The sequence below is a fragment of the Pezoporus flaviventris genome, unplaced genomic scaffold (genome assembly GCF_033815535.1).
Source record: "Pezoporus flaviventris isolate CSIRO_AGI_PZ_B2104156 unplaced genomic scaffold, CSIRO_AGI_Pfla_v1 ptg000129l, whole genome shotgun sequence".
NCBI classification, from domain to species: domain Eukaryota; kingdom Metazoa; phylum Chordata; class Aves; order Psittaciformes; family Psittacidae; genus Pezoporus; species Pezoporus flaviventris.
In genome coordinates, this window is record NW_026892677.1 from 429536 (window position 1) to 457432 (window position 27897).

The following is a 27897-nucleotide window of genomic DNA, read 5'->3' on the forward strand; positions in this document are numbered from 1 at the left end:
ACATCACTTAGCAACAACCGAAAACATCGGCTTCACCAACGCTGTTCTCAAAACTAGAAGTCAAAACACAGCACTGCACCAGCTAACACAAAGGAAAAAACATGACTGCTACTGCTGAACCCAGGACATTATCCACCCCTTATTCCATACCATTCACGTCGTGCTCAGATCCCACATTTTCAATACACCATCGCTCTCCCACATATATACATCCATATACATACAGACCAAGAGGAAAAAAAATCATTTTCTTAGTGCATGGACCAATCCCTATAATGCTGCCGAGTCCATTCGGTCCATGATGTTCCAAGTTCATTCTCTGTTGGGATGATGGCTGGAGGGAAGTCAGGGCCAGTCGCTGGTGACCTGGAGACATCTAGTTGATGGGCTATAAAAGCATTACACAGCAGGCAACAGCATACAATTGAGTTCACTGGCTGTTTTCCCCTAAAATCAAATCCCCTTGAGGTATACATCGGACTTCCCCATCTTCCCGCATTACCCACCAAGTATATCCAGGTCCCTGAGCAAAAGCAATCCCACGAGTGGGTTTGCCTTTACCTGAAGCAGGAATAACCCAGACTGTCTTCCCCAGCAAATTCTTCATATGCACCACAGGAACTCTGTCCCCCTCTACAATATGTAAAAGTTCTGACTGGGCTGGGCCAGACCTGTTGGCAGATCCTCTGGTGTTGACCAACCAGGTGGCCTTTGGTAAATGTGTATCCCAATGCTTGAAAGTTCCCCCACCCATCGCTCTCAGTGTAGTTTTTAACAGCCCATTGTACCGTTCGATTTTCCCAGAGGCTGGTGCATGGTAGGGGATGTGATATACCCACTCAATGCCATGCTCTTTGGCCCAAATATCTATAAGGTTATTCCGGAAATGAGTCCCATTGTCTGACTCAATTCTCTCTGGGGTGCCGTGTCGCCACAAAATCTGTTTCTCAAGGCCCAGGATGGTGTTCCGGGCAGTGGCATGGGGCACAGCGTATGTTTCCAGCCACCCGGTGGTTGCTTCCACCATGGTAAGCACATGGCGCTTGCCTTGGCGGGTTGGTGGCAGTGTGATATAGTCAATCTGCCAGGCCTCCCCATATTTATACTTCAACCATCGTCCTCCATACCAAAGAGGCTTTAACCGCTTGGCTTGTTTAATTGCAGCACATGTTTCACACTCATGAATAACCTGGGCAATAGTGTCCATTGTTAAGTCCACCCCTCGGTCACGGGCCCATCTATATGTTGCATCTCTGCCCTGATGGCCTGAAGTGTCATGGGCCCACCGGGCCAAAAATAATTCACCTTTATGTTGCCAATCTAAGTCCATCTGAGCCACTTCAATCTTAGCCGCTTTATCCACTTGTTGGTTGTTCTGGTGTTCCTCAGTGGCCCGACTCTTGGGTACATGGGCATCTACATGACGTACCTTCACCACCAGGTTCTGCACCCGGGCAGCAATATCTTTCCACAGTGCAGCAGCCCAGATGGGTTTACCTCTGCGTTGCCAGTTGCTCTGCTTCCATTGCTTCAACCACCCCCACAGGGCATTTGCCACCATCCATGAGTCAGTATAGAGATAAAGTACTGGCCACTTTTCTCGTTCAGCAATGTCCAGGGCCAGCTGGATGGCTTTCACCTCGGCAAATTGACTCGATTCACCCTCTCCTTCAGCAGTTTCTGCAACTTGTCGTCCAGGACTCCATACAGCTGCCTTCCATCTCCGATGCTTTCCCACAATACGGCAAGAGCCATCAGTAAACAAGGCATACTGCTTTTCACTTTCTGACAGTTTATTATATGGTGGGGCCTCTTCAGCACGCACCACCTCCTCCTCTGGTGACATTCCGAAATCTTTGCCCTCCGGCCAGTCCATGATGACTTCTAGAATGCCTGGACGACTGGGATTTCCTATTCGAGTTCGTTGTGTAATTAGTGCAGCCCATTTACTCCATGTAGCATCAGTTGCATGATGTGTAGAGGAGACCCTGCCTTTGAACATCCAGCCCAGCACGGGCAGCCGGGGTGCCAGGAGGAGCTGTGCTTCAGTGCCAATCACTTCCGAAGCAGCTCGAACCCCTTCATAGGCTGCCAGTATCTCTTTCTCAGTTGGGGTATAGCTGGCCTCAGATCCTTTGTATCCCCGACTCCAAAAGCCGAGGGGTCGACCTCGAGTCTCCCCTGGAGCTTTCTGCCAGAGGCTCCAGGTAGGACCGTTCTCCCCAGCTGCAGTGTACAGCACATTTTTTACATCTGGTCCGGTTCGGACTGGTCCAAGGGCTACTGCATGAACTATCTCGCGTTTAATTTGCTCAAAGGCTTGTTGCTGCTCAGGGCCCCATTTAAAATCATTCTTCTTCCGGGTCACATGATAGAGAGGGCTTACAATCGAACTGTAATTTGGGATGTGCATTCTCCAGAACCCCACTGCACCCAAGAAAGCTTGCGTTTCTTTCTTATTAGTTGGTGGAGACATTGCTGTTATCTTGTTGATCACATCTGTGGGGATCTGTCTACGTCCATCTTGCCATTTTATTCCCAAAAATTGTATCTCCTGTGCAGGTCCCTTGACCTTACTCCGTTTTATGGCAAAACCGGCTTTCAGCAGGATTTGGATTATTTTCCTCCCTTTCTCAAAGACTTCTTCCGCTGTATCGCCCCACACAATAATGTCATCAATGTATTGCAGGTGTTCTGGAGCTTGCCCCTGTTCCAGTGCAGTCTGGATCAGTCCATGGCAAATGGTAGGGCTGTGTTTCCACCCCTGGGGCAGTCGGTTCCAAGTGAACTGGACACCCCTCCAAGTAAAAGCAAACTGTGGCCTGCACTCTGCTGCCAAAGGAATGGAGAAAAATGCATTGGCAATATCAATCGTGGCATACCACTTGGCTGCTTTTGACTCTAGTTCATACTGAAGTTCTAGCATGTCCGGTACGGCAGCACTCAATGGTGGTGTGACTTCATTCAGGCCACGATAGTCTACTGTTAGTCTCCATTCTCCATTAGACTTTCGCACTGGCCATATGGGGCTATTGAAGGGTGAGCGGGTCCTGCTGATCACCCCCTGACTCTCCAGTCTACGGATCAGCTGATGGATGGGAATCAGGGAGTCTCGGTTGGTGCGATATTGCCGCCGGTGCACTGTTGTGGTCGCAATTGGCACTTGTTGTTCTTCAACTTTCAGCAACCCCACAGCAGAGGGATCTTCTGAGAGACCAGGCAAGGTGGACAGCTGCTCAATTTCCTCAGTCTCCAAAGCAGCAATACCAAAAGCCCACCGGTACCCTTTTGGGTCTTTGAAGTACCCTCTCTTGAGGTAGTCTATGCCGAGGATGCATGGAGCCTCTGGACCAGTCACAATAGGGTGCTTTTGCCACTCCCTCCCAGTCAGGCTGATTTCAGCCTCCAGCACAGTCAACTCTTGGGATCCTCCTGTTACTCCAGAAATATAGATGGGTTCCACCCCTTGACAGCTTGATGGCATCAGGGTACACTGTGCACCGGTATCTACTAGAGCCTTATACTTCTGTGGGACTGATGTGCCAGGCCATCTGATCCACACAGTCCAGTAAATCCGATTGTCCCCTACCTCCACCTGGCTGGAGGCAGGGCCCCTCTAATGGTCGTCACAGCATTGGACACTTAAGTCGTGTTGAAAGGGATTATTCTTCGTTATCACAGGAGCTGGAGTAAAATCAGCTCTTCCACTCCATCTGGGAAACTGCTCACCAGAAACTGAAGCCGTAGCTCTCATGGGACGATCAGTCTTGGCCCTTGCTCCCCTCTTCAGTTCACTCACCCGTTCCTCCAAAGCTGAAGTAGGTTTTCCATCCCACTTTGTCATGTCTTCTCCGTGATCCAGCAGGTAAAACCATAGGGTACCCCGTGGCGTATACCTTCTGTATCTCCTCTCTTGAACAATAGGACGTCTTTTGTTAATAGCTGAGACGCGTGTTGGTACACGTGAGGAGCTGGATAAATCAGATACATCGTCCCTCAATTTGTCGAGGTCCTGGGACAGTTTTTTCACAGCTGAGATGATGGAAGGAGTGAGATTGTCTTCGAACTCTCGGAGTTTATGAACCATTTCATCCACTGTTAGTGGTACTATGTCATTCCAGGTCACTGTTGCCAATGAATGGGCATATGATGACGGTGCATTCCGTGTAAGTTTTCGCCACATGGGTCGTGTACATTCAACTTCATCTGGATCTATAGGTGTATCCCCGTTATTCGGCTTGATGTGATAGATCATCTCTACGATGGCCGATTCCCTCAGAGACTGGATGCCTTTGTCTATAGTAGTCCACTTGGCCGAACGACTCGTAACATCGTCCTTGTACGGAAACCTTTCTTTCACAGCTGCCAAGAGCCTCCTCCAAAGGCTGAGGGACTTTTTCTCTCTTGCAATTGCTTTGTCAATTCCCCCTTCTCTAGCAAGTGATCCCAGCTGCTTGGCTTCTGTACCTTCTAGTTCGTGACCATCGGCCCCATTGTCCCAGCATCGGAGTAACCAGGTGATGATGTGCTCCCCTGGTTGACGGGTAAAATCTTTTCGCATATTCCGCAGCTCGGTTGAGGTCCGAGGTCGAGAAGTTACCTCTTCTTCTTCTTCTTCGTCATGTGAGGATGACTCCTGATCAGATTCTGGACCGGGTGGTGAATTCATTGGTTCTTCATCTCGCTTCACCCTTTTTGCCTCCTTTTTGCTTGTTCTCTTGCGTACAGGGGCAACCGATATTGGTACGAATTGGTCCTCTGGTTTGGCTGCAGTGATTATCACTGTGGTTTGAGTAGCGACTGTACTTGTTGCTGGGGGTGGTGTAGCTACCGTGCTTGGAGCTGGGGTAACCGCGCTGTCTGTTGCAGTTGAAGTTTGAGCAGCTGCTGTACTTGCCACTGGGGTAGCTGCGCAGTTCATTGCAGCCAAAGTTTGAGTAGCGACTGTCGCTTTGCCCTCAAATCCGCCGACATTCTTTTCCTTTTGAAGGTGCTGGATAGTGTTGAACAAGGCCCTGTAAGCATAGGCCAAGCCCCAGCACGTTGCCGTGATTTGTCCATCTCTGGTATGGCCAGAATGACCACACACCTCATTTAAGTGTTTTACTAATTCTTCTGGATTTTGCAGTTGTTCGGTAGTGAAATTCCAAAATACTGGGGGGGCCCACTGACCTAGATACTTGCCCATACTATCCCACACACCCTGCCACTCATGGCTGTCCAGCCTCTGGGAAAATCTCTCGGTCCTCCTACATCGTCGTTTGACCCCAGACAAGACCCAAACCTGAATCTGCTTAACTCTTGAAATCAGTAGTGGGCAAAACACACTCTGTATGCGTGTTAGCATGGTGATTCCCATCACCATCAGCAAACAAGTCTCAAGAGCATTAAAAGGCCATTTAAAAAATTCGAAACTCTCAAATGTAAATGGTCTGGGGGGACGACTAGGAGGGTAAAAGGATGTCTCCTTCACAGGTTGAGCACCTGAGAAGGAGAAAAAAGATGTGTAATTGCTAAGCACCTCCATCATATACCTCCCAAAGTATAAAGGTGGTGACCACACTGGGAACATAAGCCAGATCAGTTTCATGATCAATGATTCTATTGTATTACAAGTCATTACCATAAAGTACAATGGGATAAAAACCTTAGCCCAAGCCCCACACTTGAAAAACACTAATACAGCCAATACCGGATGGACGTAAGATATGGTATACTGAAACTGTGAGATCAAGAGGAAAAACCTTGAGAGCCAATAAATCAGCATTGTGACGAGTGACTATCAATCCAGTCAGATCTGTTCTTATCTCAACCCCTCGTGCCCCACGTTGGGCGCCAAAAATAACTGTCGTGGTTTAAACCCAGTCAGGTAACTTGTTCACTCACTCCCAGTGAGTGGTGCCAAGCTGACAACAATCAAGGTCCGTGTTCGTCTCCCCCCCCCTCCCTGCACCGGGGCTCTCCCCTTCCCCGCTCCCGGAGGAACGGGGAGGAGGATCGAGAGAGTGCAACTCCTACGGGTTGAGACAAGAACAGTCCAGCAACAAATCACCACCGCTACTATCAGCTAAAACAATGATAAGGGAAAATAACAAGGGAAGAGAATACGATACCACCGGCCAAGAAAACGAGTTCCACCCGGAAGCTCCTGTCCTTCCGGGTAACTCCCAGTTACCCCCCACCCCGGGCATGACGTGCTGTGGTATGGAATACCTCCCCGGCTAGCCCGGGTCAGGCGCCCCGTCTCTGCTTCCTCACAGCTTCCCCTCCTCCCTGGCAGAGCATGAGCCTCACAGAGTCCTTGGTCAGGGTAAACATCACTTAGCAACAACCGAAAACATCGGCTTCACCAACGCTGTTCTCAAAACTAGAAGTCAAAACACAGCACTGCACCAGCTAACACAAAGGAAAAAACATGACTGCTACTGCTGAACCCAGGACAAGGACATGAACACTTTCTAAGAAGTATTCCAACTTTTTTAGAAATGCTCTCAAAAATGCCTTTAAAAAATAATATTTCTGTTACAGAAATATTCAAGTAGCTCAAAATGCCTGGAAGGAGCCACGCTTCCCCTTGATGTCTATTGATCACCAGAGTAATTACTGGAGACTGCTATTGGCTCTGTCTCATTAGAGCTCCCTTCTCTGCCTCCTTGCCTGATTCCCCACGTTTCCCAGGCTCCTCACACCCCCTGTGAGCAGGGCTGCAGCTGCAGTGTGAGGACCACGACCAGAGACCCTGCCTGGTGCAGACCCTGTGCCAAGACAGCAGGTTCAGTGGCGTGGTGCTGGCCCTCCCAGGCGGGCACGTGCTCAGCTGAGGACCAGCACCAGGGTCTAACACAAGCACTTCTCAGGAAGTGCACTGCAGTAGTTCTCGTTCTGAAAGGCACTCACTGCCTTACGAGGCCTGTTGGTCCTGTAATACCTGAACACTGACTTAGACAAACAGTGCTGTCAGCCTTCTCCCATTATGTACCCCCTAACATTTTTCCAGTGGAGGCTGTAGCCCTTTTAGGTATTTCACATGCTCAGATTTTGGTTTTCCTAATTGCTCTGTGTTTGCCAGTGAGAACAATTTAGTGATAATATTTCCTATCTCTGTCATTACTCATTAGCACTTTATCCAATGACATATCAACTAACCACTAACTTACTTAAGCAAATGTAATTCCAAACATGGGAATGCTGGTTTTGAGTAACGGACTAGAGCACAAAGCCATCTTCCTACTAGTACTTTATAAAAATCAGGCATCTCAGATGACCACCTTAAATAAAAGAGGCAGTTTCAGGATGCACAGGATTTCCTTATGACCAGTCCTAGGTAACAATGGTCGTAAGCAATCAATTTCCTTCCTCTATCCTAATTTGCCCTTATACATCATATTCAAGATTTTATCTGGACAGGGGCTGGTTGTCTCAGTGGATAAACCTCTGCCTTTTCACCTCTGGGATCATGGTTCAAGTCAAACCCTGATGAAATGCACTTGATCGTCATAATCTAGTTCTTAGTGGACAGTATTCCCATTATCTTTAAAAGGGTCAGAGCCAAGGCCATTGGGAAGAGTGCATTGTGCTATATCTTGTCTGTTGATTAATACATTTTCAGTGATGCCAGATCTTTAACCTTCATGAGCACACATATTCTCACAAAAAGCTTAATAAAGATGCCTCATGGACTAAACCTTTCTGTTCAACTTGCATATAATTTCAGGATTTCCTGGGAATATTAATAAACCCACAAATATATTACTCATAATTTAAAAGTATGTTTGCCTGAACTGTTTGCAATAACACCCCTAAGTTAATCAGCATGATAACAGGTCACTTTAAATCATTACTTGGCATAGAACAAGACCTCGACAATCCATTTCTACAGCACATTATAGTTTTCGCCTCATACTATATCAGCTCAAACTAAATAGACAGAATAAAGGAAATCTATCCTCAAAGACTGAGTTCACTGCGCAAAACACAGAAACTGAGTAAGAATGTGCTTGCTGCAGAAGTTTACCGTTTGTTCGCTACAGCAAGAGCTCTGCTGAAGGACCACTGGCAGCGGGGTGAAGCTCTTGGCTTATTCTTCCCCATTGTAATAACAATTATGATAAGAAATGGAACCACTTCCATGACTATCTGAGCTTTCCTGAGTAACCATGTCGAGTCTGTGTTGGTATTAACGCTGGTGATAACGGCAGTGTCCTCTGAGCCATCAATCACGCAGGAGCTGTTGTGGGCTGGCACCCTTGGTCCAACCTCTCCTGGCTGCTACCCACTGAGGTTGGCGCTGCCCAGGGACAGTCCCTGCCGTGGGCAGCAGAGGAGAGCAGGACACAGGGACAACCAGTGTCAGCTCAGCTTTGTAAGCAGTCACCAGTTCCCACGAACCTCCGTGACAAAGGAGATCGTGATTTTAGTAGGAATAACATGGGGCTCAAGTCCAAAGCCAATTAATTCACAGATCGCTTTCATTACACAGTTGTGGTCAAAATCTTAAGGACAGCATGTTAATTTCTATCTGGGCTGAGCCTTTAAAATGGTTGATAGGAAAGATAGGAACGCATGCACCACTTCTCATTTCTGATTGCGGTTAAAGATTACAAAACTATTTCTGATCATTAAATAATTCCCCTATAGTAATTACAAGTTCTTACACACTTCAATATATTTATTTAACTGACTAACCAGTTCAGACCAGAGAAGCCTCCTGTGTTCTCTGCGCACTGTTCACGGGCACATCTCTGGAGCAGAAGGACACAATCGTGGTGCACAGCACATCTTGGCTGTAGCCCATCAACAAATCAGAGGAGACCAGCTTTTTCTAACCCAAAAGCAACAACTACAGGCTGGGGGAGACTGGACGAGCAGCCCTGGGGAGGAGGACTTGGGGTGTTGGGTGAGGAGAAGCTCCCCATGACCCGGCTTCAGTGTGCGCTTGAGACCAGAATTCCCCCGTGTGCTGGGTGCACCCCCAGAGCGTGAGCAGCAGCTCAGGGAGGGGATCCTGCCCCTCTGCTGCATGAAGGGGAGACCCCCCCTGCAGCCCTGATCCAGCTCTGGGGCAGCAGCACAAGAGGGACGTGGAGCTGTTGGAGCGAGGCCAGAGGAGGCCATGGAGATGCTGCGAGGGCTGGAGCAGCTCTGCTCTGGAGCCAGGCTGAGAGAGCTGGGCTGGGGCAGCCTGGAGAAGAGAAGGCTCCTGAAGGGGAGACCTTAGAGCAGCTCCAGTGCCTGAAGGGGCTGCAGAAAAGCTGGAGAGGGGCTTGGGACAAGGGCCTGCAGGGACAGGCCAAGGGCAATGGCTTTAACCTGCCAGAGGGGAGACTGAGATGAGCTCTTAGGCAGAAGCTCTTCCCTGTGAGGGTGCTGAGGCGCTGGCACAGGGTGCCCAGAGAAGCTGTGGCTGCCCCATCCCTGGCAGTGTTCAAGGCCAGGTTGGACACAGGGGCTTGGAGCAAGGTGCTCCAGTGGAAGGGGTTCCTGCCCGTGGCAGGGGTTGGAGCTGGGTGAGCTTTAAGGTCACTTCCAACACAAACCAGGCTGGGATCCTGTTAACTTAAACTGGAACCTGTCTGACACTAAGGTGAAACTCTACTTGTTGTGCCTCCTCTTGTCCGACCTTTCACACTGCTGCTCTGTAACATCCCTCCTTGTAGCACCCAGATACCATAGTTCTGTTGTAGTTACAGGAGTTACACCCTGATCCACCTGATGCACTGTAACTCTGATGTACAATTCAGAACATGCCAATTAAATATTAAGACAGTTTCACATTACTGCTACAATTGTTTTGCCCTTTTTCTATCTCAACTCAGCTGGATAAATCTGGGTGTTTCCTTCTGAAATAAAATCATACAGAATGGCCATTGCACCTCGAGGTAATAAATACAGGTAATTGCTAAGCTAACTTTGGAATAAGCTGCAGATAAATCTGGATAAGCCACAGATTAGTTTGGAGAAATTAGACCTGACAGATTACTGGGTACATTTCAAACCGAATTTCTGTTGAACAGATAATTTGTATCTATACCACATTTTTCATAAAAAAATGCTCATTTTTATAAATCTATCTTAAGATTCTTTTTTTGTTGATTACAATGTAAAAAAGAAGGAACAACTGTGTATGGACAATGATAAAGTAGCCTGTTGATAATAAATATTTGTCAGGTCTTGTCACATCTGTACACATTCCAGTGTTACTGAAGAGACACCACTCTGATAAAGAAAAAAATACCCTTGGAAAAATCAATGGATTTTGAGCTAAAGCAGTTGCTAAACACACAGAAAACATCTTTATCCAGCAGCCAGAGTGCTGTGAAAATTCCCAAGCCTTGCATTGGTACAGCTAAGGAAAATTTAATCTTCCCAAATACTCATCAGGGCACTCCATCCTGCAGACCTGACAGCTCCACTTATAATTAATTATACAATTTCGATGGGAATATCGACTAAACAAAGCTATAAATCATAGAAAAAGTCAATAGGCATGGACACATTCAATCATGTCCCGACCAATGATTACTACTCTTAAAATACAATAATTATTTTCAGGAGCCAGCTTGAATTAAATTTCTGTCAGGCTGGTACAAGACCGGCGGTTGATGAAGGATGCGATGGATTTTTTGGGTTGAATTCGGCACAGACACATTTATCCTTTTAGATAGGTAGTTTGTTTTTAGTGATCATGGTGCTGCGTGTTTAACTAGACCATGAAGATTAGATTATCTCCAATGGCTCATTATATCGTTTATCTTTTCCTTCCATGTTTGATCTGGAAGATTTCCTGCTTCTTGGTGCATGAATGAAATGACTGCTGATTTTGAAATGGAATGTGCTTAAGTGAGATTCTGCCTATGCCTTCCCACACCACGTCCAGGTATGGAAAGGCAACCACAGATCATTGGAAATACCACCAGGATGTGGGAAATGGCAGCAGCAGGAATAGCTTTGCTCTGCTTCAGAAGTGTACTGGGAAAATAGAAAAATGGCATATTTGATGGGTTTAAAAAAAGTTAAAAAATTATGATAACCATACATGTAGAGGGAAATCTGGGACTGGGATGGGATTAATATGGAAACAGGAATTGGGATTAGTGCTATCACCTTGAATTCAATATCCCCCAAGCTGCAAAACATCAGTGAAAGAAACGTCCCATATTTCCAAAGGATTCATCTACCTTGTAAATTTAAGACCAAACCCAAGCCAAGCTATCTCACAGTAACTGTGTTTTGAAGATGTGCTGCCTGCACACATGCCCCACAAACCAGACATGCTGTGAGAAGGGACAGCATCCAACGAGCAGGATGGACGTCAACAGATGGCTCTGACACACAGTTTTCTGCAGGTTTTCTTTGTTTAGTGCAGCCTGCGCTATTCATATAGCTCAGGATACTCAAAAGACCAATGTCATTGGCTTACACTCAAGATCTAGCACACGCTAGCATAGCTCCGCTGATGACAGTGAAGCTGGTCCGATTTTCACAAGCAGAGGGTCTGGCCCATGACATCTGCAATAAGGCTCCCACGCACAGTGTGCACATTCCTGATGTTTATCTGTGCACAACTGTAACTATTCACTTTTGGTTTGGGCTTTTTTTTGATGCTTAGTGTTGTTTCTTCAGACACATAACCCCTAGAAACCTCAGATGAAATTGGGAAAGCTGCAAGCAGTGATACAGAGACCTTCCAGAATGCAGTGGGTACATTTTGAAATAAAATCACCTTAAAGAAGATACAAAGCCATTCTCCACAGAAAAATCACAGTCCTCATTGCAGCTCAGAACATCAGTGTTCCTGTCTGCTTTCTCCTCATAGGGAGCCCTATATGATTGCTCAACCAGTGCCAGTCGGCTGCAGGCTTTGAGCTTTCTATTCTATTTATTCACATGTTTTTATTATTCTTTGTACGCTCAGCAGACCAGGTATTTTCAGAACAGCCTGGCATTAAGGGCTTGTCCTAACTTATTATGGTGCACAATGAAGAACTAGGAATGAAACAGGATGCTTGAAGAAATGCAGACCAGAGGGCAGAGAAGAAAAATGTGCTGTCATGTGCATATAATTTACATTTTTTTCTGTGCAAAAGCAGGTGAAGAGATGCCAAAGTTAAGAAGCTGTATGCAAGATAACTGGCTAAGTGAGGAGCAGTTACTGTGTTAATAATCTATCTCTTCTCTTTCTGCAGACAAGAGGGCTGATGAAAAGAAAGGGCTGGGCAGAGAAACACAATCTTTATGGGAGCTTCCAACTTATTCCTTCGAAAGTATTTAGCAATGAACTTACCGCGGTGCCGTTGTTATCTCTAAATACATCTTGATTAAAATAGTCAAAGAGCTTCTTTTCTAATTGTAGCATGACCTGAAAAAAACATAGAGAAGAAAGGTTAGTGAAGCTCCTGGACTCAGCTCCCCAGTGCACAGATGCTGCAATGACCTGTTCGAAGACATGCAACCCTTGAAAACCATGTGGCAGCTCCCCACGCCCAAAGCTCCCTGTCAGCCTGAGTGACTGGCAATCACTTACAGAGATCCAATTAACTGAGCATTAGGTGGGACAATCAAGATCCCTCCCCTCCCGTTAAATTATCAGCTGGAAACAACTATATTCCTGCTTTGCGGAGCAGGAAGGAGCACTGACAGCGTCTCTGTTTACCCAGGGGACAGAGGGCATTCCGCTGTTTACCTTTCGGTCATTATCAGATTCCCGAAATATGAGCTTGACCACTTCATTGGTGTCAGCCGCCCGCACGGTCTGCATCGTGGCCTTCGCACACAGCGTCTAACGGAGAGCAGAGGGACACAGGGAAATGCTTTAGGCAACATAAGGCCACGTTTAATTGAACTGTATCAATCTCTGTATCTCCCGTGCACACCTGAGAACAGCGTTTGGTGCAGGTCAAAGTACAAAGCATTGCTCATTTAAGTCACTTCCCCTCATGGCAGATTTAAAACTGTTTATTACCATTTGGACAGAAATAGGCAATATTAAGAAAATATCAATCAGATAAAGCAAATACTCACCATGCACCCAGGTTCTTTCACAGGTCTGATGCTGTATCATGCATTAGGTGCAAACATCCTCAAAGGCCACTTCCTACACTAATGACTCCACAGCCCTGCTGGTTTCTGAACAGTGTTCTTAAAAGCTGGTAACTACATTGGCATGACAGCTCTGCGGGTTGGCTCCTGACTGCAAACACTTTGACCTTGTCAACTCATGTTCCAAGTATAATTTTGAAGTCCAAGCAATGCTCATGCAACCTGATGGTAAGTTTCACAGTTTACTCTGCAAAGCAAATTCCCCATTCATCATCCTTTTAAATAAGAGGCAACATCATGTCTCTACGTACCACAGAATCCCAGCCTGGTTTGTGTTGAAGGGACCTTAAAACTCCTCCAGCTCCAACCCCTGCCACGGGCAGGGACCCCTTCCACTAGAGCAGCTTGCTCCAAGCCCCTGTGTCCAACCTGCCCTTGAACACTGTCAGGGATAGGAACATTGCAGGGATGGGATATTTTGAGGACCAGGTGCCTGAAACTTACCACCAATCACCACTTGACCAGGCACAGACATCTGAACTCCCAAGGAAGTGCCAGGCCTCAGTTCACTTGCCATTCACCTGTTTGAGGCCCAACTTCAGCATTCATCAGAGCTACCCAGAGGTAACACACGACAAGTTGTTTGAAGGGCTTTCTCTGTTGCGCTGTAACAGGTGAAAATCTGGAGCTTTCAGCAAAGCATTTGGGCACGTATTTAATTTAAAAATATACTTTGGATTCACTGAACCTCTAATTTTAGTGAAGCTTTAAGTATGTTAAGTGCTTTAAAATGCAGAAATAGACTACATCCGAACTGAGGGGCGGGCAGGCTTAACCAAGTGCTTGGGCAAAGCTAGTGGATATTAACTCTGCCCCAGCCCATCTGCCTGGTGCTGGAAACCACAAGGAAGGGGAACTGAGAAAACCTTGGTGTTACTCGAAGGCAGGGAGGAAGCAGTGAAGATGAGCATCCACACCCCAACCCAGTTCAGCATCCCCTGGTACAGCCACGGCACGAGCTACTGACAGGATCTATGCACAGCCCTGGACGACTACATTGCCAAAGACTACCCGGGGCAAAAGCTTATTTTATTGGAGGTTCTTAATAAAAGCATAATAAAGAAAATAACTTGGTCAAGAAGAGGCTACAAGGTGACTTCCCTGCTCTGTCTGTCCCACTCCTTTTCATAATGGCCAGACAACAGATTTTCACTGTGCGTAATATTCACATATAAGTATATTCTGCAGTAATAGGGTAATAGAATTACACATCCTACTACATGCTTCTCTTACAAATATAAATCTATATTTATATTGGGATTCATTATTAGAAGTGCAGCATCTATCAGACATGATGCCATGAAGCTGTGGTGTACTTCTCAGCTTCCCATTCTGAATCTATTCCAAGGCAAGAAATACATGCCAAACATGTATTTGAACAAAAATCCACCTGCTTGCAAGTATTTGAGATCTCAGCTGAGGTGACCGGTGCTACAACAGGAACAATCTGTCAATGGACTTTTTGCCCCCGTTTTCTAGGAAGACATAAAGGCCAGGTTGGATGCAGCTTGGAAGGTCTAGTGGAAGGTGTCCCTGCCCATGGCAGGGGGTTGGAATTGCATGAGCCTTAAGGTCCTTTCCAAACCAAAGCAGCCTGTGATGCTATGATTACAAAACGATCATTGATAAAGGTCCTCGTGTGCTGCCCAGGATGACCAGAAAGCAACAAGCTTTCTTTTAAAGGACAACTGCATCTTTAAAGGACAACTTCACTGAAAAATAAAATCTGAGTCTGATGGCTTTTATCAAGTCTATGAGCTGAAGGGGCGCTGATTCCCCATCTCGCTGAATAAACAACGCCCCTTCCTGATGGATATTTTTTTGTTTCTCCCCCCCAAAAGCAGTGCCATGTCTACAGATTACAAACATCTAACTCTGGTTTATCCTAAACACCTCGACATGCTCACAGCACTGACAGGGCCAAAGGTGGCTGTGAACTCAGTTTTCACTGAGGACAGGAGTGCTGGTGACATGGACACAGCTGCGGGCTGCCTTTGAGAACTTCACCCCTGCTGCGGGATCTGTAAGAAAGGCCTGGGAGGAGAGAGGTCAGGGGCTGGCAGGAGCTCAACCTGCCTCTGCCTGGGAGGAGGAGGAGAGGCACACGGCCACCAGGGAAGTACACGTCTCGTACCACTTATCTGCGTGTCTGGTACCCCTTATTTCCAGCACATCCCTCGCATCCTCCCCATCCCGCAGGATCCCTTTTGTCAGTTGCACACGTAATTACCGCTCTGCCATCTGTGTCGACGCGGACCCGGTGAGGTAATCCACCAGCGAGCCATTCCCAAAGTGCTCCCTCCGACGCGGGCCATTGAAATTCAAGGCACAGATGAGCTAATCGGGTCAAGCCCAAAAAAATAGCGCTTTGGGCTCATGTGTCACAAATCAGTCTGGTCGCCTTTAACCAGCGCACCAGATTAGAACAAGCACTCGAACAAACCAAAGCGGAAAACCCGCCACTCTCTAAAGCTGGTTTCTAAAGCCCTAACAAATCGCTCCATCTTTCACTCATTTAAACTTTCCAAATGAGGGTCAATACGGTCCCCGAGCATCCAAATGCTAATGCGCTTAAGGGTGCTTAAGCAGCTTTCCAGAGTGAATGGGCCAAAGAAGGGCTCGAAAAGACAAGGCAGAGTTACTGTCACTGTCAAAAAGTCATTGTAGCCACCCCCAGAGCAGTTGCAATTCAAGAAATTCATGATTTCTGTCTCTTAAAGGCATCTGCTTGAGAGCATTTCTTTTTCTGAGCTGCATTATCTCACAACTTCAGGCCCGCTCCCAAAGAAAAAACCCCGCGATCAACTCTTGAGAACCAATACAGAGAAAGGACCCACATACCTTATTGCTTTCAAATTTCACACACACACAACGTTACCTTATTCACAGACAAAAAGTGATTGGGCAAAGGTTCATTTCTTATACAAGCTGGAGCACTTCTTTTTTCCTCCTCATTTCAATTTCTACAAAGTCGTAGTCACCCAAGCAGAAAACTTTGGGGAACATGTGCCCTTTGAGACAAGACTACTCTTGAAGGGAGTTTTTGTCGCTGCTAAAGGAAATCAAAATGCTATAAAACCACACTGTTTCCTTCTGGGTATTCCCTCAGAGGTACCCTTTTACAAAGTCAGAAGAGGGGAAATCAGGCATCAAAACTCTACCCACATTATCTGCTTAAAAACTTCTTTCTGCTTTGGAAACAAGATTTGGTTAAAAAGTTTGCAGGAGAGGAGGATTCAGAGCTGAAGGAGAACTGGGTATTCAGCCTGTGCTTAGCAAACACTGCTGGGTCTTACTCCCACTTTCATATACACTGCCCACAGGCAGAAGCTCCACAGTATTTTAAATATAATCCTTTGTAATAATTTATGTCATCAAATTGTAAATCATCGTGAGAACTTTTCTGATAATTGCCTTAGAACGCAATCAAAGTGTCCTATTCTGCAAAGCTGGGAGTGAAGGGTCTTTACGTTGGCAAGAGACAAACCTAGAATTTCTTCTAATCTCTGCAATCCTCAGAAACTGGAAACCTTTTGATTTACAGCATAAATGCATTTACATCAAATGTATTCATGTCAGAATACAGCTGCTGCCATAGACACACACCACATCAAAATGTTTTAGACTGTTTCTGCAAACTTACAGTAAAAAGGCATTAGAACAACTGTGTTACATACGCAACCCACTCACAATGTCCTACAGTATGTATGATAGGGTTTCTTTTTCTCATGTCTGTATGAAAGCCTCTGCAGGGCTGGCACCTGCTCTGCTGTCCCTGCCAGCAGCGCTCCTCTGCTGCAAACCGCACCTCACGTTCACTGGTTTTGCACTCCTGCTTTCTGGGCATCCCCTCGGCTCCCGAGTCCCCTCCTGATGTGCGCCTCAGCCCCTGCGTGTCTGTCACTGCAGAACAAACTCTTCTGGGAGAGAAAGGGAATAAATCCACGCACATACAGGCTCCAGCTTTCCTACTGCCTCCTCACCTGACCCTGAGGGTGCGCTTCCCAGTGACCCGAACTCCTCCCTCGGGACTTCCCAGGACTTTGAATTCTTCTTAAAAAGAAAAGAGAAAGGCACTTGCAATTTCCCAGAAGCCGCATGGACTGCACCATGCGTGCTGCTACTCGTGCCAGCACAGCAGTGCATGGGCGGAAGAACCTGACATGAGCCAGCTAAAATAAGGGCCTGAGCAACCAGATCAGTTAAATGGAAGCCACTTGGTTTCATTCTGGTTACGTACACTGTGGGTTCTGGCAGGACAGAGAAGACGTAGGCACAGGTATCACCTGACAGTGAAAAGCTGCTCCTGAAATGCTGCTCAAAACTCCAAATCAATCTGACGCTAAATGAGGATAACCAAACGGTTTTTTAATTACCATCTGGATGCAAACTCTATTTGGAGCAACCAGCAAGGTAAAAGACTTGCTACTTTGGGAATAACAGGAACATCTGCCTTGTTTGGGCTCCTCCTTGCCTCTGAGGGGTTGATGCGATTTCCTCCACAGCAAGTGTAACTTCCTGAGCCAGTGAAGTTGTGTGTTTAGCTCCAGGTGCTTTTTAAACTACCTGCCACCAAAATGGAGACTTCAGTTCGTTCTACACAGGGGGCAGAGGCATTCGGCCACAGAGCTGATGAGAACAATTAGGAAATGGCAGAGCTGAATTCCCCAATGGAAAGCAGGCAAAACTGTCTGATGAGAGAGACGCTTTTACTTGAAAAAATATCCCTTACGCTGTATATTAACTTGTGTTAACTTCACGTATGTGTAAATAGCAATAAGGTCTCAGAGAAGTTGCTATGCTTTTAATACTAATAAGCTTCCAGGAACAGGAATTTAACTCAGCAGTGAGATAAATATTAGCTGAATAAAGAACACATATAACAAAGCATTAATGAGAAGTCACTTGAGTATCAAGATGCAAACCTGCTTTCTCTTTGAGTATTGCCAGACGGGTGAGCTCTCACCTAGGGCAGCGGGATCCTGAGGGGCTGGGTGGGATGGAGTGCAAAGCCTTCAGAGTGCTCCTGCAAGTGTATGGTCTGTTTTCTGATGGCAAATCCATGCCAATCACATATCACTGGTGCCTGTATTCATTTCAGGACTGATTTAACCTGGCAGGCAGTTTACAGCAGCCCCAGCTCTGCCACCTGCGAGCACATCCTAGAATGGTTTGGGTGGGAAGAGAATTCACAGAATCAGCCAGGCTGGAAAAGCCCTTCAAGGTCATCCAGTCCAACCGTTCCCAGCACTGCCAAGGCCACCACTGCCCCATGGCGCTGAGGCCTCGTCTCCATGCTGTGTGAACACTTGCAGGGACGGTGACTGCAGCCCTGCCCTGGGCAGCCTGTTCCAATGCCTGACTAAAAGCTCCTCCAGCTCCAACCCCTGCCACGGGCAGGGGCCTCTTCCACTAGAGCAGCTTGCCCCAAGCCCCTGTGTCCACCCTGGTCTTGAACACTGCCAGGGATGGGGCAGCCACAGCTTCTCTGGGCACCCTGTGCCAGCGCCTCAAAACCCTTCCTTCTTTATACCATCAGTAACCACACCAGAGAGGATGCGAAGCTGCCATACTAGGGGTAGTGAAAAGATGCAGTAAGTGAACATGCTACCCTATTGCCTGCTCTGCACATCAACTGTTTCACCCCACAACTGCTTTTTATGCATTTCCTGTCTTTTTACTGGGCATTGTGTATGTGTCATACAGGTACTGATCTGTCAATCAATCTGACCCTCTTACCAGGGAGATTATAGTAAACCTTAGGTTCACACCTTGCACACTATTTTACAAAGATATCCTTCATTTATTTTATCCAAAAAGCATGTATTTTAATGTGGGGGTAAGTGCTCCTGGGAACAGGTGAATTCAGTGACGGTTTGTGTCTTGTTCAATAAGCATAAGCCTGGGGACCTGTTAGAGCCCAACCTCTCAGCATGTTCAGATTACGGTGTTGCTGCAGCAAACTGCTTGGAGGCTGTGTGGGAGCAGATGGGAGAGGAGCACAGTTCAGCAATCCCACCTCATGGTTCTCTGAGACACTTGACCATAACTAGGTGAAAAGGATTATTTAAATTTACAGGCTGCTGGACTCACATTCCATTTCAAAAGTGAATAAAGGAGCAAATGATGTGGAACCAGACAGGGAGTACATTGATGAGAAATGAGTAAGATACGGCACGATGAAAAGGAGTTGAATCAGGGAGGCTGAAAAATCACAGAAAGGGGAAAATACAGCAAGGAAATCATCCACATGTTGCATCAGCAAGGCATCACCTGATCAGCCAAATTTTAGTCTCACCATAACACTGTACAGATCATTCCAGTTAACACAGTGAATTTCCCACTCCCAACTGGTTCAGGTCAGACAAACAGAGTGAAGTGGGAATTATTTTCCTGTCACGTTTTCTCCCTTAACAAGTAAAATTAACTCAGAGGGAACATGTCCTTTGCCCAGCTATGGGAAACGATGGAAGAGTATTAACATCTCTCCCACTTTGGTGCACATACCTAAGGTTACCTGATGATGTGGAGGGCACACATCTGTCTCATGGTTGCGCTCAGACTTGGGAAGAGCACAGGCCCCCGCTGCTGGCACCCTGGAACACGAACCTGCCTCATGCAGGTCACCTTCATGTTCAATGGCTGCAATTCCCTTGTTCTTTAAGGGACATTCATTTTGCTGTTGTGCATCACAGGAATCAAACCAAAGTTGTACTTCTCGGTATTTCTCACTTTGTGAGTTACTGGGAACCCTGCAGTGTCCTGATCTGGAAGTGAGTCAAGAAGCACCAAAGAATTTTGTTCGGTGTTGGTTTACATTCTTGGCACTTCACATCACTGATCCCATGTTTCTTCATTTCTAACAGCTGTAAGAGATGTAAGAGCTGGGCTTGTTCAGCCTGGAGAAGAGAAGGCTCTGGGGAGACCTCAGAGCAGCTTCCAATGCCTAAAGGGGCTACAGGAAACCTGGAGAGGGGCTTTGGACAAGGGCCTGTAGGGACAGGCCAAGGGGAATGGCTTTAACCTGCCCGAGGGGAGACTGAGATGAGCTCTTAGGCAGAAGCTCTTCCCTGTGAGGGTGCTGAGGCGCTGGCACAGGGTGCCCAGAGAAGCTGTGGCTGCCCCATCCCTGGCAGTGTTCAAGGCCAGGTTGGACACAGGGGCTTGGAGCAAGCTGCTCTAGTGGAAGGGGTCCCTGCTCATGGCAGGGGTTGGAGCTTTAAGGTCCCTTCCAACACAAACCATCCTCTCCTGTCCTAATCTTCAGAATTCCCTCCAGGACACTGCTTCCACCGCCTGGGTCCAAAGCTCAGCTGCTGACCAACAACAAATTGCAGCACAGCCCTTGAGCAAGTAGAGCGACACGGCTGATCAGAGAGAGGAGGCCTGGAGAAACATCAACTTCTCATCGCTGGCTGGGGATCTGGAGGGATTTAACCCAGCCACAAATGCCAATCCCCGGCTCATCTGACACCAGCGGGTGTTCAAGCACCGCTGAGACAGGACAGGAAGCTCTGCCAGGGATGCAGCTTCTGCCATCCTTTGCTCAGATGGACCAATGATCCTTCTGGATAGCATGGGAGCCCTACTGGGCAAACAAACAGCCTATTCTACAGGGTTTCTGAAACACAGGTGAACATTTTTAACTTGAAGCAAATGAGGATTCAAGCATGCTGAGAAATACAGAGAGCTCCCACTTGCACAGAGAGGGGGAAAAATGCAAGTTCAAAAATGGTAACACAACATCATTTTAAAGCCAACAGCTGTGGACCACTTGGTGAAGTGCTATTCTTTTTGCTGTATCTTTAAGTGCAGTTAAATTCATTTGTCACTTGATCGAAAGCCAACAGGCTACAAATCTCCCAAGCCCCTCTCGCGCTGAATAGTGACAGGAGTATTCTGTTGTGCCATAAGAAAACGTTTGTGTGCGTCTCTGTCCGCAGTCATACATGCTACTTTAACTCATCTGCCTCCCCATTCTCTGCAGCCCAGGAGGACAAATTGCTCACTGTGGCTCCCTTTCAGAGGCAGCACAGCGCGCAAAGAATCATGACTGAGCAGAAACACAAGGAACAGGCACATAAAAATTCATCACTTTGGCCTCCTGACCTCTTGCCACTGGGTTTGGCAAACCCTGTCTCAAAAAGTAGCACCAAGGGAGAGCTAAGCAGATCGGCTGAGTGAAATTACGGACAAAAAATATCTTGGACGCAGGAAAACCCCACCAGATGCTTCATTGTCTTTGCAGAGAAGTGGTGCTGAAAAAGGGGGTGATCTACCACATGGCATATTGGGTGGAATAAGTAGTGCCATTGTTTCAGAGCAGCTCTGTCACTTTACTGACTGCAATACAAAGAGGTGTAAAGCAAGATTTAATCCTGACTTTTTAGTCAGCAGATTAAAACCAATCATGCCAGATGCCCACAAGACTGTTTAACATACAGAAAGCTTTTTCATACTCTACAAAAAAAGTGAAATCTGTAATAACTTCTTTATTTCCTCTAGAGGGGCCTTTCTCTCACACTTTTAGTCAGAAAAAAGGGAGAAGTTGTAATGGATTTTAAGATGTGCTATTAATTTTTACTTTTGCCTTGGCTCTTTTCCCTGTTGAGACAAAGCTAAACAAAGTAAATTCTTTCACCCCTCCAAAATCAGACAGGTATGCCAAAGAGAACTGCTGCTACAGAAAAGCTGTGATTTCAGAAAGAATTTATACCCATGAGACCAGAAATGGATGTTACCAGCAGTAGTCACAAGAGCAGTTAAAATTCCTCTCCATCATACTGGATGCAATGCAAGATATGGAAGCGTGGTTGTCAGCATGCTGGTAAGTGAGCATACAGGCTGATAAATAAGCTGTTTTCCCTCAGAAACTGAACTCGCCCTTGGGTGTCTGTTGCAGAGGTGACTCTGCTCACGTGGCCTTTGCCCAGCCCAAGGTGTCCTGCATGAGCCTTGGGGTAACCCTTGTTGTACACAACAGGAACCTTGCAGGGGCGTGATTGCTGGTGCTGGTCTGGAAGCACCATGGCATGCGCTGGAGCTGCTCTGGCACTGGGACCAGGCACCTAGCGGGGCATCGGAGGCTGTGACCAGCTCTAAACCAAGAGGGCTCACAAGTGATGCTCTTATTTACAAATAGCCGCTTGGTGCTTTTATTTAGCATCACCTGCAGAACTGTTGAACACTTGTATTGAACAACTGTGGGTTGCTTTCTTCTTTCTCTATAAGCAAATTAATCTCCACAAATACTGCCACAAAGATATAAATTCAATTGTACTTTTAAAACACGTCTGGAGAGGGGCTTTGGACAAGGGCCTGTAGAGACAGGCCAAGGGCAATGGCTTTAACCTGCCAGAGGGGAGGCTGAGATGAGCTCTTAGGCAGAAGCTCTTCCCTGTGAGGGTGCTGAGGCGCTGGCACAGGGTGCCCAGAGAAGCTGTGGCTGCCCCATCCCTGGCAGTGTTCAAGGCCAGGTTGGACACAGGGGCTTGGAGCAAGCTGCTCTAGTGGAAGGGGTCCCTGCCTGTGGCAGGGGTTGGAGCTGGGTGAGCTTTAAGGTCCCTCCCAACCTGAAGCATTCCAGGATTCTATGTTTAGTATTTTTCTGCTATATTATAAAAAAGTGAAAAAAAAAAAAAATCTGCTTGTTAGTCCCCCCTGAATTTCCAAAATCTGGCTGATTTTAAGCCAAAAATGTTGCCAAATACCACAAAAAAAAAAAAGCTTCTTATATTAAATTGCAAATTTATGCATTTAAGAAAAATAATGGACAATCTTTGGAAAAAGCTACAGTAAAATATGCATTCCCTTAAAATTCTGGTATTGGGTTGGTTTGCATCACACACATCATTTACTAAATCAGAAACTATATGGCAGTAAGATAATGCCTGGCGTTGTATCCCTAATCTAATCTAACTTTTGCCCATGGAAAAATTACAACTCAAATGTCTCATTTGTTTCCTTGTCACACACTTTAACAAACCCCTCATTATAAGCTTCTAAAATAAAAGTAGTAGATTTAGTGAATCACTGACCCAAATCAGTGCTATTAAAACCATCTTCTCATTTTACATTTAGTCAAGACCTAAATGAAAACAGTTCAGACTGTTATGACACATGAACTGGCAAAACCCTGCTCTAGTTGTACAGATAGTACATTAAGGATGGACTGAACTTTTAACTGGCTTTTTAGCACTTAAATACATGTAAACTCTTAGTACTGCCCCATTAGTGCAGGTGTGCAGGGTGCTCTGTTGCATGGTCCAAGGCACCTGCAGGTGTCACTGCAGATGTCCTGCCTCCTGCCCCCAACGGAATTATTCTGCACCCTTTAAAACATGGGTGCCACTTGTGGAATTCACGCAAGACCAAATGGGAAGCCTCTTTGTGTAATCATGCTTTACAGCACTAGAAACTATAGCCCATTATAAGCCTAGTGCCGTGCTTTCCTCCTGGAAAATGGGTTTTGTTGCGTTAATTAAGCTGCGCTATTTGTCTTTCTATTCCCATCCTTACAGCATCCTCTGCAGGTCTGGTATCACAGCGGTCATTTTGGGCAGGTAGAGACCCTTCCCTATGTCTCTCATTTCTCCACTGGATTGATGGTGACTGAGAGGTGTAACACACTTGCTTTAAATCTCATCCTCCGGCTGAAAAGACATGGGCAGGCACCATAATGAAGATGATGGCATTTCCTTCCTAGCAAAGTCCAACTAGAGACTCTCAAGCTACAGCAGAGGAAGAAACCAGCTAAGTGTAAATCTAAGAGACTTCTGCCCATTAAACACTGACTTCACCAGTACTGATTCCACTTTGGAATCTGCTCAATTCTAAAACTTCCATTCTGCTCCCCACTTGTGAATTTCTTCAAGCAAGTCTTGTGGGTGGCCTTCAAGATACATTTTACCAATTTTTCATGCCCATCCCTCGAAATGTGACCCTGCTCCTGTGCTTTTATCTCTCTGACAACTTCACACAGGAAAACATGCAGCCCCTCTGATAGCATGAAATCGGAAACAATAGCCTCTGGAAACAAAAGGGGGTAGGGGGGCAGGATACAGTCCTGGTCCTGGCTGATTTTAGGCACAAACAGATGTTCATAGGACCTGAAACCCTGGGCAAGCTGAAAGGAAAAGCTTGTAAAAGAAATGGACCTTAAAAACAATGTATTGAAGAGCTTCAAATGAAAGCAAAGGGAAAGCAATATGGCTTTCAATGATAAATCTCAGCAAAGAAAACCAAAGTGGCCCCATGAATTTCAATGATGCATTTTTCTTTTTCAATGAACTCTACAGCTCATTTTGAAATCTACAAATTGCTCAGATCTCAACTGAGTTTACAAGTCTCCCATATCCATTAAAAGGTTACAATACCGGCATTTCTCGTTTCTTGTAAGCAATCACCATAGCTGGGAACACCCAGTGAAGTCCTGAAATATTGGCTAATGCTATTATTTTAAAAGCTGCTTATAGCTCAACAAAGAGGAATATGCTGAAAGAATCTTGATTGGAAAAAACCTCCGGCCAGCTCTTGGAAGAAATTACGTTCAGTCTCCTTCTCTTTCATGTGCACTATTTCAGACTCACAAAGTCCTACGTAAAGAATCCATGAGGCCCTGTCCTGAATTGGACCTGGGTTCTGTGTCACAAAAGCCAATACGCACCATTTACAAATGAAACAAAGTGCAGAATCACTTCTCTGACTGAAGTTTGTGCTTTTGTGATTAAAACTCTTCCTCTTTCTTGCAGAGCCTGCCATCCAAAAGGCCTGTGCCATGCTCCAATGCACAAAATACATGTATTCATTACAGGAGAAAAAAAAAAACCTGGAAAATTTGGCACAAAGGCGGGCGCATAGCTTAAGTCCTGTTCAGGATAGCCCTCACTTGAACCCTCACATTTGCATAGATTTTACCTATCGATTGTCTCTGCCAGGAACAGAGTGGATAACTAAAACAAGTGTTTCATCAGCTGTTTGTGGTCAGGTGCAGTTTTAACTTGCTAATGATTAGCATCAAAGAGATGCATAAGATAAAGAAATAAAGAAGTGGAATCTTCCTTCACCAGCATGAAACTCTGCAGGAATAATCTGAACAGAAAGCAGAGCTGAGGCAGGAGGTACCCAAGTCTGCTTAAGACGCTTCAAGAAATTACAAGTCAAAACAACCCAAAAGCGACCATGCATTTGTCAAGTCTCATCACGCATAGCACAGACCTCCCCATTGCACCAATTTCCTCCTCAACTGAAGCAAATGGCACCTTTCACTAAACAAATCCTCAGAAGGACATTAGCTCTTGATAAGACACGGGATATCCACCAGTTCCTCTGGCAGTCACTCCAAGAGCAGGAGCTTGTAGGAATCACTCCTGTGGTTAATTTCTCAGGCATGATTTTTCATTTGGAATTGTCTATTGGTAATTTCTAGATATCATTCAGACGCGAAACGAACGGGAACATTGCTGCAAACATGTCAGAACATGGAGACAGCAGCCTTCCAACTGCAAACTCCTGGGAAACCTGCTTGGAACTACCAGCCAGGGCTGCTGAAGTTCAATTTGACGGAGGTTCTAAGAAGCCAAGTTCTGCAAACCTGATACCTGTGAAAGGAATTCCTCTGGCATCCAGACCTGGCCTAGGGTCTTGGGAAAAAGGCAGAGTGCCTTACTCTCCTTTCATGCCAAAATCATGCTTTTTTAGCACATGAAGGTGTTTGATGTATGTCAATATCCCAGCTCTGCAGCCACGTGTAAAATGGACCCAAAGATGCACGAACGGCACGTGTCATGGCACTGCCATGGGAGCTGAGGTTGAGCTGTTGCCTTCAACGTCTCCTGCTGCTCTGCCTACTATGAACTCCTCAGTGCTCTGCACATAAAAGCACAGCCGAACGCAGTGATACAATGGTACCTTCCCAGTGGATCTGTTCTGCCATGCAATCACTTGATCACCATTTTCATCCAGGTTGTTAATCTCATGACAAACTGCCTCATTCGAGCATATTTTGTGACTGCATTAGATCTGCCATTTTTTTCCCACTTACAACTAGTTTGCCTGAAATGAGTGTTGAGCTACTGAGCTTTCAGCTAATGAGAACCTTTCTCAGGGCTTCCTTCGTTTCCTCCCACTTAACTACAGGCACAAATTTATCCCTCTTTTAGGATTCTGCAATGTCCCAATTTGTTCTAAATGAAAATTAAAGACTGCTGGCTACAGATAGACACCTAAAACTGGCCACTTCTACCAGCTGAACTCCTCAGTTACTAACACACTACTGCAGGCTTCATAATCTTCCTGTGATGAGCATTTTCTGTTTCTGCATGTAAAGCAGCAATACATGCAGAAGATCTCTGCAATTTCCGAAGCAGCATTTTCAGTTTTATTAAGTGGATGAAATAGAAGATGCAATTTTTTTGTCCTACTTTCTAAAAAAGGAACCTGGTCAGATGCAGTAAAATATTGATCCTGCTCTAAATGCCTAGAAGTAATGAACACAGCAAATGACACTCCTGACTAGAGGCAAGAGAAAGAAATCACAGAATAATGAAGGACCAACAAAACTGCTGGAGTGATGATCTGGGAGGAACCCAGCACCCTACTGACCAAAGCTGCCCTGTGCTAGAGAACGTCCACAGCTCACCCAGGCACCTCTCTGCCCTAGCCCATGGCAGCCTCACATCAGCACACACTGAGCACTGGATTCATACAGACCTAGGGCAAGGTAAGAAGCTTGCCAGTCTGCTCAGGGAAAACACTAACTCTGAATCTTCTACGAACAGAGCTCCCAAATGTTCCACCTGCAATGCCCACGCCCGTGTGAAATTCACACTTGTCAAAACTGCAAAAAGCAAAGGCAGAAACGCAAAACAAACCGTGCTGGTTTATTCAGGGACGTTTACCAGCAGGTAACACTTGAGTTTTACTTGATGGGTCTTCCACACCTACTGAAAAGAAATTCTGTCTATGCACTGGACACTCACTAAGCATTACCCAGACTTCTGGACCATCTTCAGGTATTTCAGAGCGGGAAAAGTCCAAACAGACCAGCGTTTTGAATGGCATTTATAAGTATTTTTTCTGAATGAATGTCAGTAACACAGTATTGTTGCATGCTGCAGCACTGAGCTATCCATAACATTTTGATTTCAGGTCTGTAGCAACTAGGCAGCCAGTATGATTTGCACTAACTGGAACATGTTTTGCTCCATAAAAGGCTTTTCCTTCAAATTCTTGGAACTACACTAAATGTGAGGAAATTCAGCTGCCAGTATGAAAGGATTTTAAAATTACCATTACAAAACCACAATAAATTAGCACACAGAGCTGCTCTGCTTAAACACTGTAACATTACAGACTTCGATGTCAGCTTTGTTTAGTTCTAGGGAAATCATTGAAGGCAGGAGCACTGTTACGGTAGCAGCCCACATACACCCGTCTGTATCTTCCCAGGGCACACTCATGTCTGAAAAACCCTGCGCCAATCATTGGCAAAAACTCAAGTGAAACAACCAACTGCAGAGAAACCACTGGCAAAAATTGCCTTGCCTTTCAACGGCCCAGGTTTTCAACCAGGAATTCTGACAGCAAGGGCTCGGCGCAAACTATTTGCTAAAGCACATACAATATGCAGTATCTGGCAACTGCCTGAGACTTCTGTGGAGCCTAACTACAATAGAGCCACAGCCTTAATTTTGTCTATCCCTGCTTTTATTGTTTGTCATTGCTTCTTAGCGTTATTCTGCTGTCAATATTTGAAGAACAGAATCCTGTCTTGATATTGATTTCCTAAAGACCTCGAAT

General features: G+C 46.0%; 1 protein-coding gene across 2 annotated transcripts in view; it reads right to left on the reverse strand.

Annotated features, from left to right (window-relative positions):
• The window catches only part of INPP5A (inositol polyphosphate-5-phosphatase A), a 213101-nt gene that overhangs the window by 30538 nt on the left and 154666 nt on the right, over positions 1 to 27897 (reverse strand). For both annotated transcript variants that reach the window (XM_061478615.1, XM_061478613.1), the window contains exons 10-11: positions 12683 to 12778; positions 12284 to 12358 (exon numbers count right to left, since the gene is read on the reverse strand). In XM_061478615.1, the coding sequence (XP_061334599.1) occupies positions 12284 to 12358; positions 12683 to 12778 (171 nt within the window). The remainder of the gene's footprint in view (positions 1 to 12283; positions 12359 to 12682; positions 12779 to 27897) is intronic.